The sequence below is a fragment of the Mucor mucedo genome (assembly GCF_025094135.1).
Source record: "Mucor mucedo strain NRRL 3635 chromosome Unknown EV154scaffold_144, whole genome shotgun sequence".
NCBI lineage: Eukaryota > Fungi > Mucoromycota > Mucoromycetes > Mucorales > Mucoraceae > Mucor > Mucor mucedo.
In genome coordinates this window covers 51017-68139 of record NW_026252428.1, presented here as the reverse complement: position 1 = coordinate 68139, position 17123 = coordinate 51017, and the positions used below count along the sequence as shown (strand labels likewise).

General features: G+C 36.6%; 4 protein-coding genes across 4 annotated transcripts; 3 read left to right on the top strand and 1 right to left on the bottom strand.

The window, feature by feature from the left end:
- Positions 1–2098: 2098 nt before the first annotated feature.
- On the top strand, positions 2099–4439 carry EV154DRAFT_472367 (P-loop containing nucleoside triphosphate hydrolase protein). Its single transcript, XM_051597905.1, has 2 exons — positions 2099–2272; positions 2333–4439. Exons 1-2 carry the CDS (start codon positions 2176–2178, stop codon positions 4270–4272), a joined length of 2037 nt encoding a protein of 678 aa, XP_051452508.1. The 5' UTR covers positions 2099–2175; the 3' UTR covers positions 4273–4439.
- Positions 4440–4443: 4 nt separating this feature from the next.
- On the bottom strand, positions 4444–6261 carry EV154DRAFT_525717 (uncharacterized protein). Its single transcript, XM_051603320.1, has 5 exons — positions 6064–6261; positions 5884–5995; positions 5567–5819; positions 4979–5491; positions 4444–4886 (listed from the first exon to the last, which is right to left on the bottom strand). Exons 1-5 carry the CDS (start codon positions 6237–6239, stop codon positions 4459–4461), a joined length of 1482 nt encoding a protein of 493 aa, XP_051452507.1. The 5' UTR covers positions 6240–6261; the 3' UTR covers positions 4444–4458.
- A 3007-nt stretch (positions 6262–9268) lies between these two features.
- EV154DRAFT_555653 (uncharacterized protein) lies at positions 9269–13559 on the top strand (the record flags this gene model as incomplete). The annotated part of the gene is made up of 5 exons (XM_051605291.1): positions 9269–9355; positions 9434–11102; positions 11163–11530; positions 11590–11703; positions 11770–13559. The coding sequence occupies exons 2-5, from the start codon at positions 9448–9450 to the stop codon at positions 13557–13559; spliced, it is 3927 nt and encodes a 1308-aa protein (XP_051452506.1). The 5' UTR covers positions 9269–9355; positions 9434–9447.
- Positions 13560–13794: 235 nt separating this feature from the next.
- Positions 13795–17020, top strand: EV154DRAFT_525712 (uncharacterized protein). Its single transcript, XM_051603319.1, has 7 exons — positions 13795–14065; positions 14136–14371; positions 14433–14803; positions 14866–15069; positions 15134–15251; positions 15307–16559; positions 16635–17020. Exons 1-7 carry the CDS (start codon positions 14039–14041, stop codon positions 16964–16966), a joined length of 2541 nt encoding a protein of 846 aa, XP_051452505.1. The 5' UTR covers positions 13795–14038; the 3' UTR covers positions 16967–17020.
- The last annotated feature ends 103 nt before the right edge of the window (positions 17021–17123 follow it).

The window sequence follows — 17123 nt, the reverse complement described above, 5'->3', positions numbered from 1 at the left end:
TGATGCACAAGTTTTATTACAAAAGTGTGTGGTCTCTCGCATCTCAATTAATGCATTCAATCAATACACTGATTGATTTAATCCCTAGGTCATGCCCACCGAAAAAATTATTTGAAAATCGACACATCAAATGAATGCTGATATCTAGAGGAATAGAACAGCAATTAGTGAAATAAAACATCATAATAGTAGAAGATACTGTGATTTATTTTGCCTCTCGTACTTGGTTGTGTCTGGCATTTAGTTGATTATATACTCATATGCGCCAACAAGAGTAGGATATGCGGGTGATCTGGAAAGAGAAGAATACATGGTGAATGGTACAAGTGAACGTTTGATCACCAAGGCCCATTAAAAAGAGATGTTAAAGGCCAATTTGAGGAGATTTATAATTATGGTGTGGAATAAATTATGTTAGTGGAAGAAGTGCAATTCAGGTAAGTAAATAGAAATTACAAGGGCAATTAAATGACATTTGAGACTATTTATAAAATAAATCATTTGAGAGCGTTCTTAATTATAAAAAGCTTATCTTATGTGTCACTATTTTAAATGTATCTTCGAATTGTATTGTAAGCATCTGTAGCTTTTTTTTTATGAATGAATGTCTAAATTAAATTAAACAACGACAATAAATTCGTAATATCTGCTTGACCAATAATCATTGGTCTCAGTTGTCAATATAGAAAGGCTATAAAGTAAAAAGCCAATCAAAGCTTGCGCAAAAAAAGAAAAAGTTTATTTTCTGTCAATGACTTCCTCGAAGATTTATCCGCACACATTCACAAAGTTTCGTATTGTTGCGGATAAAATAGGTATAGTATCTAATAAAAATATTTATCAAATCACAAGGATTAAAACGCTAATCATATATTATGGATTGCTCCGCATACCTCTGAAGGCTAGCAAGGGTGAAACCGTGTGGCGAATGAATATTTATTCTGCGTAGAGCAGTACAATCTGATAGGCTGGTACACCTTACTCTGCTTTTAATTCGCAACCAGCTAAGAAATGACTCCCATTACTAAAGATAGAAAGTTTAAATTGATTAAGGTATTTGAACTAACTACTTGCTCATCTGAATGAAATTTGGGCAAAGCTGGAGTTGGAAGCAGAAGTCGCTGGAGTGGGAGAGGAGTTTGACGAAACTGTCATTGATCATTTCTCATAGATAGCAGGAAACCTATACTTCTCGTTAAAGCTGTTACTTCTTATTTCTATTGTAACGAGGTTTTCATAAACCATACTTCGGTTTCGATATCAATTATGACCTTCACTGTGGTATAATACAGTTGTGCTTTGAAAAAGCCTCGTGCTGCCGTAGGCTTGTTTCGTGCAATGAAGTAAACTGTCACGGATCTGCTTGTTTTGAACAAATCCTAATGTTAAACTCTGTATATATGTTGCTATTTTAAGCAAAAGGGTATTAAAAGACTCCTATATAAAGGGCATTTTTTATGCAAAATTGTTTAAAACTTACACATATGTTAAATTTTTTATCTTTTTGGTTATAAGACAGAATACAAAATAGTCACGAATTGACAAAATAATGAAAGAGGCAAACTGTCAAAAATGTTTTTTTGTTATGATGATTCTAGGTTTCAGGAACATAATTTGCAATACATATTACGAACCAATAAGCATATGAGACTTATGGAAAATGATGCATTTTCTATGGAACTTTAGATAATTTAAGCGGATGTCTCAAAATACTTCAATTTTCACTGCTTGATTTTGAGCTCAGATTAGAAAATACCTTATTTTTAAGCGCGCAGGTGCGGGTGGGGGGAGGAGCGGTAACTTAAAAATCTTCTTTCACCCCTCTTTTTATCAATGTCCGACATTTGACGTTATTCTCATTGTGATGCTTTGAAAATAGCTTAAAATCCACAATGAGGTAGTAAGCGTTTACTAAAATGTAATTGTGTATTAAACAAAATACTTGAAGCAAATGACAAATTAAATAATCCTCTTTATCTAGATTAAAGATAAACTCTCTATTTTTTTATTTATTTTTTATAATGTGAGAGGGGTCCCTTCCCTCTGTGACAAGCTATTGGTTGAAAAAAAAAAAAAAAAAAAAAAAAAAAAATAGAGGATGGCTTAAAAGGGGGACATAATTCTACGCATTTTTTTTTTCTAGATCAACCCTTGTTTACTTTACTTAAATTAACAATGTTCAGTAAAGTCTTAATACCCTCTGCTCTCAAGTTGTCTGCTGGTCCTCGTACCTTTGCTACTTTATCAAGAAGTATTAGCAGAATTAGTCCTGGTAAGTTAAATAGGAAAGAGTTACAAAATATCATTTTTACTTATTCAGATCTCAATTTAGTTCGTTCTCTTATCCGTAATCAAGAGATCCGTCCTCGTATTTTGAACGATCTCAAGATCTCTCCTTATGCTTTCCTCCACACACAGTCTACAGCTCCTACTTCAGTCGCTGAGCTTGTCAAGGAAGAAATCAACGACGATGTTGTTCCTGCCATTGAACCCGTTGCTGTTGTCGAAAAGATGAGATTTGATGCCATTGAAGCTATCAACCCTATCACCCAAAGAGCTATCAAGCAAGTATTCAAGTATGAGGAGATGTCTGCAGTTCAAGAAGCTGTCTTGATGAAATTACCCAACGAAACCGATATGTTTGTCAAAGCCAAGACAGGTACTGGTAAGACACTTGCGTTCTTGACTGCCGCTATCGAGACTGCTGTTGCCGGTCAATCTGCCAACGATATGAAGCACTTTGAAGGCACCTCCATCATGGTTATCTCCCCTACCCGTGAACTTGCTAACCAAATTGCTGATGAAGCTCAAAAGTTGGTCAACTATTATCCTTTCAAGGTCCACTGTATGGTCGGTGGTGATTCCAAGAGACGTCAAATCATGAACTTGGAACGTCGTCGTTGTGATATTGTTGTTGCTACCCCCGGTCGTCTTCAAGATATGCTCTCTTCCGTACCTCGTTTCAAGAAGATGTGCGAGAACTTGAAGGTGCTTGTTTTGGATGAAGCCGATCAATTATTGGATATGGGTTTCAAGGCTGAACTTCAACGTATTTTGAGTCAAATCCCTGAGAAACGTCAAACTATGCTTTACTCCGCTACTATTTCTCCCGAGATCCGTAACAATTTGGGTAAATTTGCTCTTTCTCCCAACTATGACTTGATTGATACCGTCGGTAAGGATGATGTGAACACCAACATTAACGTCAAGCAATCCGCTTTGGTTGCTCCCTATGGTGATCAAATGGCTCTTATCCGTAACACATTGGAGACCCATGAAGGTGCCACCAACGGTAAGGTCATTGTTTTCTTGCCCACTACCAAGGCTACCATGGTCTATGCCAATGCCTTCAAGAGATTAATGCCTGATCGTATGGTCTATGAGATTCATTCCAAGAAGGGTCAAGATCAACGTTCTCGTATTGCCGATAAGTTTAGAAACTCCAAGGAATCCAGCATTTTGTTCACATCCGATGTCTCTGCTCGTGGTGTTGATTACCCTGGTGTCAAACTCGTTGTTCAAGTCGGTGTTCCCTCTACTCGTGAACAATATATCCATCGTCTTGGTCGTACCGGTCGCGCTGGTCGTGAAGGTGAAGGTATTATTGTCTTGGCTCCTTTCGAAGAAGCTTTCTTGCACAAGGAAGTTGCTGATCTCCCCATCGAAAAGGTCGAATCCGTTGCTCTTACTCAACAAGAAATCACCGAAACCAATGAACTCGTTACCAAGTCTATTCACTCTATGGAAGAAGATATGGTGAGAGAAATTTATACCGCCTACTTGGGTTATTACTCTGGTAGAATGCCCATGTTGGGTCAACGTCGTACAATGGCTTTAACCGAAGCCAACAAGTTTTTGGAAGGTCTCGGTATTACAGAAATCCCTCATTTGAGTCCTCGTTTCTTGGCTCAACTTGGTTTAAGTGGTGCCGGTGGTGGAAATGATCGTGGTGGAAACCGTGGTGGTTTCAGCCGTGGTGGTGATCGTGGTGGATTCAGCCGTGGTGGTGACCGTGGTGGATTCAACCGTGGTGACCGTGGTGACCGTGGTGGATTCAGCCGTGGTGGTGATCGTGAAGATCGTGGATTTAACCGTGAACGTCGTGATAGCTTTAGCAGCCGTGATGATAGCTTCGGTAGCTTCAAGCGTCGTGATGATTTCGGATCTCGTGATGGTGGCTTCAAGAGCCGTGATAACGACCGTGAAGGTGGTTTCAAGAGTCGCGATAACTTTAACCGTCGTGGTAGCTTCAACCGTCGTGAAGACAAGTAAACAACTTGACAAAATCCCCTCAAAACCCCTCTCCATCTTTTATTTTTCTCTTTTTAAATTTGGAAAAAAAATTATATAACTTAGAAATTTCTGTAAATAACATTTTTATCCCATTTTCCCTTTTTCATTATACTAAATAAAACCTTAAACAAATTATTTTAAATCACTACTATTATTTTATTATTATTATCTTCTTTGTTGAAACGCAAAAGGTTGTCCAGGTGTAGGCACACGCTGTTGTTGTTGTTGTTGTTGTGGAAGAAGAGGAGGAGGAAAAGGTGGCTTCGAAAAGAAATTTAATTGTTGTTGTTCCAACATACTCACAAGAGGAGGCCCATGCGTATCTTTTAAGTCTTTAGGAGGTAAAGGAGATACCTTCACTAGACGCCAATTATCTTTGGAATAGGTAGGTGTGATATTTGCATAAGGTGGTAAATTCTCGGCTTTCTCGGTTGTAGGGAAAGAAAATATTTTGTGAGGTGGTAATGTGCCTCTGTAGGCCGACTCAAACATAGGCAAACGTTCCATCGTCTCTTCTATAACCACATTATTCGTTGTCGCATTGGGTGGTAATCTCGCCAACATATTCGTCATATTGCTTTCTAATATTTTGGCTATAAAAAGATCACGGGAGGAATATAATATATATATACATTAATTCAAAACCCCATGGATGATCACCTCTCCCCTTAAGCAAAACACTTACCAATCTCAATTTCCTTTTCATCAACAGCTTTCCAGTCTGACTCCTTTCCATCCGTAAATCTAGTTTTTTGATAGTTGACAAGTTCCTCTAATAATTCACTATTTCGCTCTAATTCTTCATTCACATTTTCGGGTGCTTTATCCATGGCTGCTTCAATCACGTTGATATCAAGACCTTGTTGTGCTAACCAAGATGCATTAATCTCTGTATCTGACTCCTTTTCCAAACTGGCGATAGATTTGGGTTGATTTTCCTGTCTTTTGTGTCTTTTTGCGGATCGTCCCATATAGGTGTGTTCATACGTTGCGTTGGCATTGTTGGAATCAGAAGCGGGTGCGAAACTCGAGAACGCACCAAAATCTAACCATTGGATGGGTAATATGGGTTTATCTTCATGTTTCAACGTTTTGGCGAAATATTTCGGTGGTGGTGCAACCACTTGCTTGAGTGAAGGCACTTCTTCTTCCCTCGCAGGTGGTGCCGGATGAATTATAATCTCTTGTACATTGGATGCTGTTCATTTATGAAAAAAAAATAAAGTTAGTTTTTTTTTTTAAATATATAAAAAACTTTTGCTCCCGCTCTTACGTAAATTAGTCAAAGGGCCAGCAGAAGAATTCTTTAAGGTCATGTCAGTAAAAGCATAACCATCAGGTGTAGGTCGAAATAAGGCGGAGAGCTGATATAGGGTTTCTGATTCTGTAATGGGTTGATTTAATCGTTTCGATTCGAATCGTAGGCTGTTTTCGGCAAATGCGTAGAGTTCTTTAAACGCGTCCATGTCTGTATGGGAGGAACGAGTGAAGGGTAAAATAGTCAACAACAACTCATCAAAATCAGACTAAAAGAGTAGATAAGTTTTCAGCGTATGTAACTCGTGTTTTTGATCTTTCTTCTCTTCCTACCTTTAAGGCATTTAGGTCCTTGTATTTTCCCTTGTAGACACGATCTTCAATAATGTCGAATGTGATGGCGTTTTCATGTCTTGGTGTCCATAACAGATATCGTTTATCCACACTACAAACGTTATAACCTTATTTAAAAATTCGCATAATAATAATAAAAAAACTAAAGTCATTGTATACTTTAAAATCGCCTCAAGAAACTGAACCATGATGCGTTGTTTGGGTGTAGGATCTAACAGTGCCTCTCGTTTCTTTTTGGCTTCCAAAAAAAATTTACGTGACTCAAGGGAAGATTCTTTCATGACGGTGCTGCTTTCCATTGGCGATTTTCCTGCTGTTAACCTCGTAGTTGGCATGATTAAAAAAAGAAAAGAAAAAAGATGTCGTTGTTACTTCAATTCTCCGCCCTTCATTGAAAACTAACTCATTTCACTTACTGTCCCGGTCAAACAAATAAAATTCCGAGCCGGCCCGTTCGAAGGTCATACATTTTTGAAAAGTTTACAAATAGTGCAGAAAGTTTATTGAGCGAACTAACATAAATGAACAGATGGACAGGTGGATTCAACCCGGGAATGTTTCGTTGAACCTAAGTTGAAGCACTTCAACGTTAAAGCAACACGAGATTCCTCAATTTTTCACCCAGACTGTGTTTGTCAAGGAATGTGCAGTCGGTGAAAAGGCCATGTCTCCTGTTGGAAAAATCTTTGTTGGTAAGTTAATCGCAAGAATAGAAATATGCTCCTTTAGTAAGGCCAACAATATCCCTTTTGTAATTTTTAAGAGCAATGAATGTCACAGAAAGCATTCTGGTAAGTAGTGTGGTGCAAAAAAAACGAACAACGTAATATCTGTTTAGGTTCAGTATACATGGATATAATGCTTTAATGTCATTTAATCAAAAGGGCATAGTTACAGATGAATAATTAGAGAGCGGCTTCCAATGATCTAACAGAACTACAAGTTTGTTCTGCATTTGTTTATATTCGCAAGGATAGCGAAGCCTGCTATCAGGTTTATCATTTTACGCAACATGATAGGAAAATCATGTAGATACTACAAGGCAAGGAGATTTGTTACAACAGCACAAAATCTAATTAAGAGTTTCGTTGTTACGCTTATGTCTGGACAAGTACAAATCCAAGTGAAAAGTAAGGTAAAGTACAAAAGTGATAAATAGAGGAAGCCCTTGAAAAAATCAATAGTTAGAAATCTATGATCATAATAAAAAATTAGTATACCTATATATATATGTTAATGATGTCTACATTTATATGCCTCAGCAACATTTTTTTTCTTCATAATTGGATGCTCAAACGTAATCAGCGTAATTGTAAAAAAAGATTTCACGAGTATTTTATAACTGATTAAAATTACTGTCTTACACAATGTTTTGCATGAGATGACACGATAAATTTTATGCATACATTTGTGTTGCTAACTTCTCGGTGTTTATCTCTTAACTGGTCGGTTGTGCACACTAAAGCTTCATTTTCTGTCTTTATATGAATACAGCCAGATTTCAATTGCATTAATGTAGACAAGATCTGTAAGCAAAGATTTTTTTTAAAAAAAAGCCTTGTTTGCAGCAAAAAGAAAGTATACTAGGTCAATTAGTTAATTATACCAAATTACCCTGTGACACTCTTGATAGTTCATCCATTAGCTGAATATTTGACTAGCATAATTTCACTTGTAATAGTAGTATTGAAGACATATCATTTTCTGTTATATATATATTACACATAGAGAGAGTAACTATTAAAAGATCAAGAGAGGCGTCCAAATAAAAGCAGGCGAAAATAATTTGGATAACAACGCGTATTTTACCTAAGCGAAGCGGAGGTCAAAAAATATGTAGTCTAATACGCCCTTTTTTTAAAAAAAAAATGGGTGATGTAATGATGGCTGGACAGCCAAGAATAAATAACAGCCTATCATTACGGTAGCGGAACTGAATATTAGCCAATCTTAGGGTGGTTTAACTCTCCAAATGGCTAGTAAGAATTTATATCGTTTTTTGGCTGAGGAGTATGAAAACATATGAAAATATAAGGTTATAATTGCCTTATGGAGGGGGTGACAAATTTTTTTTGCTTGAGAACACCCTTAGCTATTATGATTAAGGTAATTGGTATTCAAATTGGATTTTACAGTAACTGGGAATTAAATAAGCCAATTATGATACCAGAATTACGGTAGCGCTGTTTGTATGTGTTTGGCGTTGCTTAAGCATCATATCAACTCAGGCCACCTAGAATACTAGACTGTATCAATGTTTTGTATCGAGACAATTAAATCATGGAGCATAATTCCCTATAACTGAACCCTTTGAACTTTTTTTTATATGATACTTGTGTTAAAGATCGGATCTATTTATTCCACTATCATATTGTAAATCTAGGAACATTTGTCGTATTTGACGCCTAATTCCACGAATACAATTACTCTTATCTTGTCACTCAATTATAATGCATATAACCTATGTATTATAAGTACCATATTACGAATACATTCCTATTGGTACGACACGGTACTAGCTCCCTCATATGTCAAACTGAGATCAGATTACATAATCGTTCCTGGATCGGTCGAGTAGCTGCCGAATCTTCTAGTTTCTCATAAATTTATTTTAGTAATCCAATCAATGACAGGGTCATTGATTGGATAAACTATAATGCTCTAGAAGTGCCGGATATGGGTCAACAAGCTCCTTGTATATAACAATAAGCTATGTTTTATATGTAACTGATTTCTAAATCTAAGTCTACCATTTCCCAGTTTGCGGGTAAATAGTCAATTCGATCTGCACAGGAAAAATCTTGAAGTAATAATTAAATATAAAAAGGACCTCTATTTCTATCATGACAAACTCTCCAACTTATAAAAAGGATATTGTCACTGGCAAGTTTCAGTAGAAGTAATAGAAGAAAATAAAAATAGAGATTAAGATAAAAGACCTTAAAAAGTGAGCACCAGACTTAAAGTAGTCCACTTGAATTATTATGTTTTAAAGGAATATTTCAATAGCGATGTTTAGATGATACGATATTAGATAAGACGATTAAAATAAAATCAAATATCAGTGAGAATATATTCTCAGATGTAAGTGTAATAGTTTTCAGCAGATTTTTGTAAGAAAGCGTTATGATTGTAAAATTACCAAAGACATATTGTATAACCAAAAAGTGGAGGGAATAGAATTGGTATCAATTACAAAGACAAATACCGAAATTAGGTGAAGAATATTGATTTATCAGAAAAGAAGGGGAATGGTTCTTTCTTGTGTAACAACAATTAGTCTAATGCCTTTGCGTATTTATCAGACATAATCCTGTATTTATCTAGATTTGTGATCTCTACTATTTTTTTCTTACTCTACTTCCTTTATTCCAATCCTCTATCCTCTTTTTTCCCCTTTTTTGTAAGGAAGCTTTAAGAGACTAACAATATCTTCGTAAACACACATACTGTAAGTACATTATTGTCTTTAAGGACATATTGTCACATGTATTTGCTGCTTACACATCCCCCGCCTTTTTTTTTGTAGAGATATTTGTTGAAATGAGCCGAAACGAAAGCTCAAACAGTAGCTTAAAAAGACCACCGGAGAAAGAAAGTGATGAGGAAGACATACCTGGAATTTCCTCCAAAAGGTTGAAAATGGGGTTTAGGCCCTCAAAGTGGCTGAATTTTTATTCGGTTGAGCAAAACTTACGGTCTGAATGGGAGTTTGCAGAACACAACACCCAAGTTTTATTCTATAAATGCACAGGAAACGCACTCTCTTATTACAACAATAATTACAAGCTGCGTGGGTTTAAGGAAAACTGTCGCAAAACGTTGCTTTTTCTTAAAAATCACAATTTGGTAGTCTCAAAATCTGACCATAACTGTAGCCAAACAAACGCTATATTCAATAAATGTGAGCAGATTACGGATATTTTAAACAAAAAAAGTCCCAACCCGTTCCGTATCTCGTCCACTAAAAGCAATCATGAAGGCGAAATAATTCCTACAGGCCGTTTACTATTACAAACAATTAGTCAAACATGTTACTGCGGATTTGTGGTGTTTTCTACTCGTTGCTCTCCAGTAGTCATAAAACCGTATACAGACCCATCAGTATTACAGCTAAATGTAACTAACAAGGTCCCAATGCCTTTGTTTGTCATTTTGCATCACGCTGATTCTTTTCTGCCTCAAAAAACGGGTTGGTTTCCATTGGTTCTTTTAAATCATCCAAAGCCCATTGATAGATTATTTATCTCTAAAAAAATCCAACCATCGACTCATATTGTGACGCCAAAAAATCACTATGTTGCCGAAAGAAAAGAACCTGGAGAAAAAGGGAAAAATGCCGCAAGGTCGAATACGCTCAATATAATCTCTGACGAAATCATTATTCAAAACGTAACAAACAAAGTTAACTCTATATATTTTAATCAATGGATCAACTTGAACGAAGCTGAGAAAGAGGCTGGTGTTAATTCGTTTATAGACAGTCTAAGAAACAAGTATAAAAGTCTTCCCCAAGGCGTGTTTTCTTCGGTCCAAAAAGTACTCGAACAGTCTATCTACGATAAAAGCAAAATACCTAGCAGTAGAACTTGGCTTACGGCAAGATGGAATAGGATAAAAAAAAATAGTCATGATTTTGATCTAGATTATTTCTTATCTCAATTCAGTGACTATTTGGCTTCACGAATCCAAGGTACCTCTTCCGAGGTTAGTGAATCTAGTGCCCTCAAACCAGAAGAAGAAGATGATGATAATCAATCTGACGCTGATGGAAACGACACATTTTCTTTGGCTGAAGAAAATATAACAGAAGAATACCGTACCTGTACTATGACCTTAAAAAAAGCTCTGTTACCATCAATCGACTACGAGTTCTTCAAAAACACCATCCAAGAAAAACAAATCGAGGTTCACAACATAGTAGCTAGTATGCAATATGTATTAGAGATTCTGAATAACTCCTTGCTGAACGGAAGTTTCAGTTTATGCTTAAAGTCAGATGACGCTAGTAGTTTTTTTGATTATTCTTCCTTGGGGTTAGGAAATGAACTGGGAGAATCCGCTTCTGATCAAATTGCCATTATAAAAGAGGATGTGCATCAGATAGTTAAATCGGAAAACACTTTTTCGCCACAGTTCTTTTACCAGATAATGTCTTCTTGCATCGGCGACAAGAAAAAAGAAAGAATAAAATCACCGTAAGTTCCTTATGAACTTTTTATTACTTTCAATGTTATATCTGTTAACATCTTTTCTAGTATAATTGATTTTTTAGATCAAAATATGGACAAGGCAAAAAAAATAGATTATAAAACCTCGGCTTTGACTGGATCTGCCTTAAAAAAAGTACATACTTCATATAAGAATATGTGGACACTTGATCTTTTTAAAAAGGATTTAAGAACCGTCATCAACACCGTTTTACGCATTCATTTTGCAAAAAACAGGTTTAGAAAATCAAATTTGGAGAAGCCAAAGGATGTGAAGGAGTCGAATATCAAAATCAAGAGTTACAAATCACTAAAAAAGAGAATGTTAAAGCGTCTTGAGTCCGAAGTTTTAAAGAGATCGAAAGGGAGTATGCATGTCTTGTCACAACTCGTAGATTACGTTTTCAATTCTAAAGGTAATTTATGAACACATAAAAATATTTATCTGGGTTTTAATAGTAGATTCGTTCTATAGACACCTTGATCAGTGAGCCTCTACCCAAACACTCATCAGTTTCTGAATCCTCGGAATTCCCAACTGATAATGCTAAATCAATAATCGAAGATGGATCTGATCCTCTATCTGAAGGTAAACATCCTGTGTAGTTAGGCATGGTCTTGAATATATAGTTCTAACCTTTATACAATACGAAAGACTCAAATACTAGCGACTTAAATAGCAGCACCATTAGGGCATTAGCTGCTGTAATATCAATGTTGGCTTGCTCAGACAAAATTAGTCATGCTGTGACGCCGGAGTACTTCAAGAAACAGCTTTATGCGAATAAGCATGATATGCCTGACAGTGTATATATTACCTGCTCTAAACTAGTCAACGCTTTACGTCCGATATGTTTAAAAAGAGGAGAAAATGCTGTTGCGTCAAATTGTATACAAATGAAGAAGTTGCGAAATGTCATTGTTTTGTACGCGAGTAATTGTGGATATCGTATCAGTCCTAAACAGCTAAACTTGTGTAATGTATCCCATTATGATGATAAGGAATATGAATCTATCCATGTTACTTCCAAAGGATTGTACAGTTTGTTTAGAGCACACTATCATATGTTTCAAGAAGAGACCGATAATTCCGTTCGTAAATTTACAAGTGTCGCAAGTACAAGCTCTAATGAAAAGGAACTGTTTCGAAACTTTTTCAATGTAGACTACTTGCTAAAAAGGTTTAAACAACAAAACCTTGATCCAGTGTGGAGTTTTGATTATGTTAACATATACAACATTTCTTTCTTGGGCAAGAGAACTGTAAACAGTCAAACAACCACTCTTAAAAGTAGCTTTGAAAAAAGTAAGCCACATGAAGCTACCACTCAAGAAAAAGAGGACGCAAAAAAACTATCAGACGATATTAGAACTGATAAAGCAAAGCTCAAGAATCTTTCCTCTACGTTAAAAGTACTAGAAATCAAAAGGCTACAAGAGGCCAGCGCCTTTAGAAAAGAGGAAAAAAAGAACGGGTGGAACACAGTGCTCTACAGGGAGCTCAAAAAGGCAAGAGCTGAATTCAACAGCACATACAAAGAAATCGTTGACCTTGAAGCTACAATTCGACAGAACAGTACACAATTGTATGAGCTTAACAAGTTAATATATAACAAAAGAGGCGATACAATGAACAAAAGTTCAGATTTAGAAGATGTTGTATCCAAATTACGTTTTAAAGACGCGTTGGAATCAAACAGACTTGCTATCAACGGGATTGATCCAGGTATACATAGTACAGCTCTGGCTAATTGCACCTCTGCCAAGACAAATGTTATTTCAATTAATAGATACAGCGCTTTGAATGGTTTAATTGAAGCAGAGAATGTAGCTTTAGAAGACGATTATAAAGCAAGTGTGTTGGATATTACACCAACTTTTCTGCGCGGAGCATCCTTGTACAAAAACCATAGACGCAAACGAGAATCTAGAACGAAGAAGGGAATTACCACCCGCCCAAAGCAGTTACAAAAAGATCGTCTGACAAGAAAAATACGATCCGACATTCTCTTAAAGAAAATTATATCTAATCAGCGGAAGCAAGTCAAGAGTAAGACTATAGTCAATTTTGTCGGAAATTGGGGAGGAGATGCTACTAAAATCAAAGGCATCATTCGCTCAAGCTTGAAACCGGTGATCTCCCGATTAAGGGCAGTCGAAAATGATATGACTTTGACAGTCGATGAATACGGCTCGACCATCCACTGTAATTCATGCTTCAAAAAAATGCGTCTCCAGTGCCATCGTCGAGATAACATGTTCAAAAGAATCAAAGGGGCACTAGCTTGCTATAATACAGAGTGTCCTGCAAGATTGCAACGGCATACTACCGTAAATCGCGATGCGAACGGGGCAAAGAACATTGGCTTAATTGGATTTTCAAAACTAGTATCATCTGACGATAAACCGTTGCCGCCGTTTTGTCGCTCTAAAAAAAGCAGGTAAATTGGTAGAAACAAGAAATAAAAAAAATATGAAAATCCATACCGATCGTAACTATTTTAAACAGGTTCGACCTTGCAAATGAATTTAAAAAGTTTTTTCTTCCTGAAAGGAAAGAGAAACTACCCGTTTAAAACGGAGACTAATTTTTAACTTCCTTTATACCCGGTCCTGGCCAGTCCAGGTATGAGGAGAGCGCCAAAAAATGGGATAAGCGACCGAAGGGAAGGCCTCATTTTTTTTTTCTTTTTTTTTTCTTTAACGATTCACTTTTCACCATGACCATTAAAATATTAAACGCTTCAGCAATAAGACACTTGCACTCCGGTCAAGTTATCGTTGACATTGTGGCTATTGTCAAAGAATTGTTAGAGTAATGAGCTTTTCCTACTTTTTTTTTTTCTGTGTTCGGGAAACAACTCGATTGACCACTATATAGAAATTCTTTAGACGCTCATGCGACAAGCATTGACCTTGTATTCATGAACAATGGGTTAGAATTTGTTCAAGTAAATAAATTTAAACACATGTATAAGAACACTGTTTATATTATGCAAGATACTGATAAGTGTAACATAGATCAAAGATAATGGTGAAGGAATTGAAGAATGCGATCGCATATGCGTAGCAAAAAGACATTATACGTCGAAACTCTCAGAGTTTCATGATTTAGAGGTCATTCAAAGCTACGGATTTCGTGGTGAGGCACTGAACTCGATCTGTGTTGTTTCCGATAAAGTTGTTATCACGACAAAGACGAAGACTGATCCTATCGCAAAGCAGTATGATGTCAACAAAGAAGGGACCATATCGAAGTAAGTGTATTTCAATACGAGAAAGAAAAAAGAATTATTGACCACTTCTATTTTTTGATAGCGAGAAAGTTGCGAATACAATTGCTTCATCTGGAACAACTGTAACACTATACAAGCCTTTCTATAATTTACCAGTAAGACGACAATTGGCTCAAAAAAATGCAACAAGTACCATGAAGAAGGTTCAAGAGCTATTAACAAAATACGCATTGGCTCATCCAAATGTCAGATTCACTTGTACTCAATCAACAAATGCTGGCGGTAGAAAACCTTCCAACAATACATGGATCAAACCTATAACAGAAACAATAGAAACGAGTGTCTCCATACTATTTGGACCTCGTCTTGCTGATATGACTGAAAGATTTATTGAAACGGATGAAGAGGATCCGATACTAACTGTAGATGTTGTTCTTCCAAAAAAGAACTCTGGTAATATTTGATCAAACTCTTCCATATGTCAAAACTTTTACTAAGACACTCTATTTGTTTAGATCCGTCCATCGTCTTAAAGGGTCCGGAAAACGTATTTTTTTACTGTAATCAACGTCCGATAAACTATGTCAAATCTGAATTAAAAGACATTGTCAGCAATATTCGTGTTAGATATAAAGATGCTATTGGGTTAAATGTTGACAATAATCAAAAAATACCGTTTATCTATGTTGATATTCAGATACCTCCGAGTGAATATGACGGTACACACCTTATATACATTTATATTTTTGAGACTGCGGAGCAACTAACATCAAGGTTATGTAGTGAATGTTGAACCAGATAAAACAACTGTCTTATTCCATAAGAAAGATCGTATCTACAACATTATAAAGAAAATCCTGGATGACATCTACCCAACAAAAATGGAAAAGTTCTTTAATAAGTAAGTTGGACGCTACAAACGCAATATGAGTGCTTTCCCTAATGTATGAATTCAGACCCGATTCACAAGTAAGCCCTCCGTCGGTTATCCAAAAAAAATCTACCCCACCGACAAGTGATTGGAATACATCGATGCTCGAAGATATGGATCCCAATGTTGAGACAAGAAATAAAGAGAATACTTCTGGAAGAACTGGAATGGAAAACTGGCAAATTGACAATGCGTCAAGTAGTGTACCCGATAAGACCGTGACGACTATAATCAATGTCACTGATGATGAACCAGATGTATCTTTAGAAAATACCAGGATACGTATTGACAAAGTATCACCTGAAGCACCGCAAAAGTCCGTTGATCCAAAGAATGCGAATATGACAAGTTCATCTTCTGTCAACTCATCATCCCTTTTAAATAAGACCTCTAGAATTACAGATTTCATGCCAACGACATCTAAAAAACGTGCTCTTGAGGATGATTCTATTCACCGTTCGACAATCGTTTCTGATGTTGAAAACAACGGGCCTCAGATGATTCGTCAAGTACAAAAAGTACCCCGCATTCATTCGCCCCCACCCCAAAATGTGGGATCCCATAAACCTGCCCTTTCATCATTACAACAACTCCAAGCACGATCAGAAACCCACGTCAATCTACCAGGGCCATCTGAGCTTACACCACGCGAGAAGCGGCAGTCTGATTTGTCCTCACGATCATCTTTGACCCAAGCACCGAAAAAGTCTTTACCGATCGTTACTAGGAAGGCCCCTCATATGAACCAACTATGTAATACATTGAACCAATCCTTGGTCGTTGATTGCAACATAGAGGATGTGAAAGCGACGTATCCTCGGCGAAAGGAAATATTGTCGGAGAGCTACCGTATCCGTTTGCAAGATTATATGGTCATGAACGATTATGATAGAGTCGGCCAAATTACCAAGTTATTAAAATCACCACCTGGATTAGAAAAACATGGATTATCATTCTACACCCGAGCAAATCCATCTGTGATTGACAAACATAGGCATCAGATCTGTCAATTGGGGGTTGTCAAATTAAAACCACTTTACATTCATGCTATAGTCAATAGACTAGCCAAAGAACACAAAATCATTTGCAAAAGAGCATTTGAAAGACCCGTACAAATGTACTTGGACCCACAAGATACACTTTGTCCCGTTTTGTTAAGTCTGAAAAGTAAGGAACAACTTGTAGATGATGATCTTCATGGACAGAAAAAAATTACGTATAGTGAAATCGTGGATGACATTATCGTATGGAATGGATTCAAAGCCAGATGGCGTAAAGGTATTTTTTTTTTTTTTGTAAAAAGAAGCATGTATGATGGGAACTTATTTTAAGATGCATATTTCGACATTTTAGATCTTTACTCTGGAAAATTAATCGTACAACTCACAGGGATTTATTCGCTTGGATCAGGATATGGTACTGCTGATTTTAGGGAACTGCTTTCGCTCATGGCCGATTCACGCAAAGGGGATTTCGTAAGACCGAAAAAGCTTATGGATCATTTGAAATCAATTGCAGAGGAGATCTTTAATACTAGCAAGCAATTGACAGATTATTCAATGCGAGACATAGAGAAAGGTTTGGAAAGTCTCTCTTGGGTCAAAGGAGACAATGCATGGGAGCTGGGTCGATCGAAAATTGAAAACGAAGTACTTGCTTGTACATTAAATAGCTTAAATTTATAAGGGAATTTTTTATAAAAAGTAGCTAATTAAAATAACGCATTTATCATGAAAAAAGTAAGATGTCATGTAAAATATAAAAGTTATCGGCTGGGATCATTAGACTTGTTCTTGTTTATGTTGTTGATAAGAGTGGTGTTGTTAGTAGTTAATATCCTAC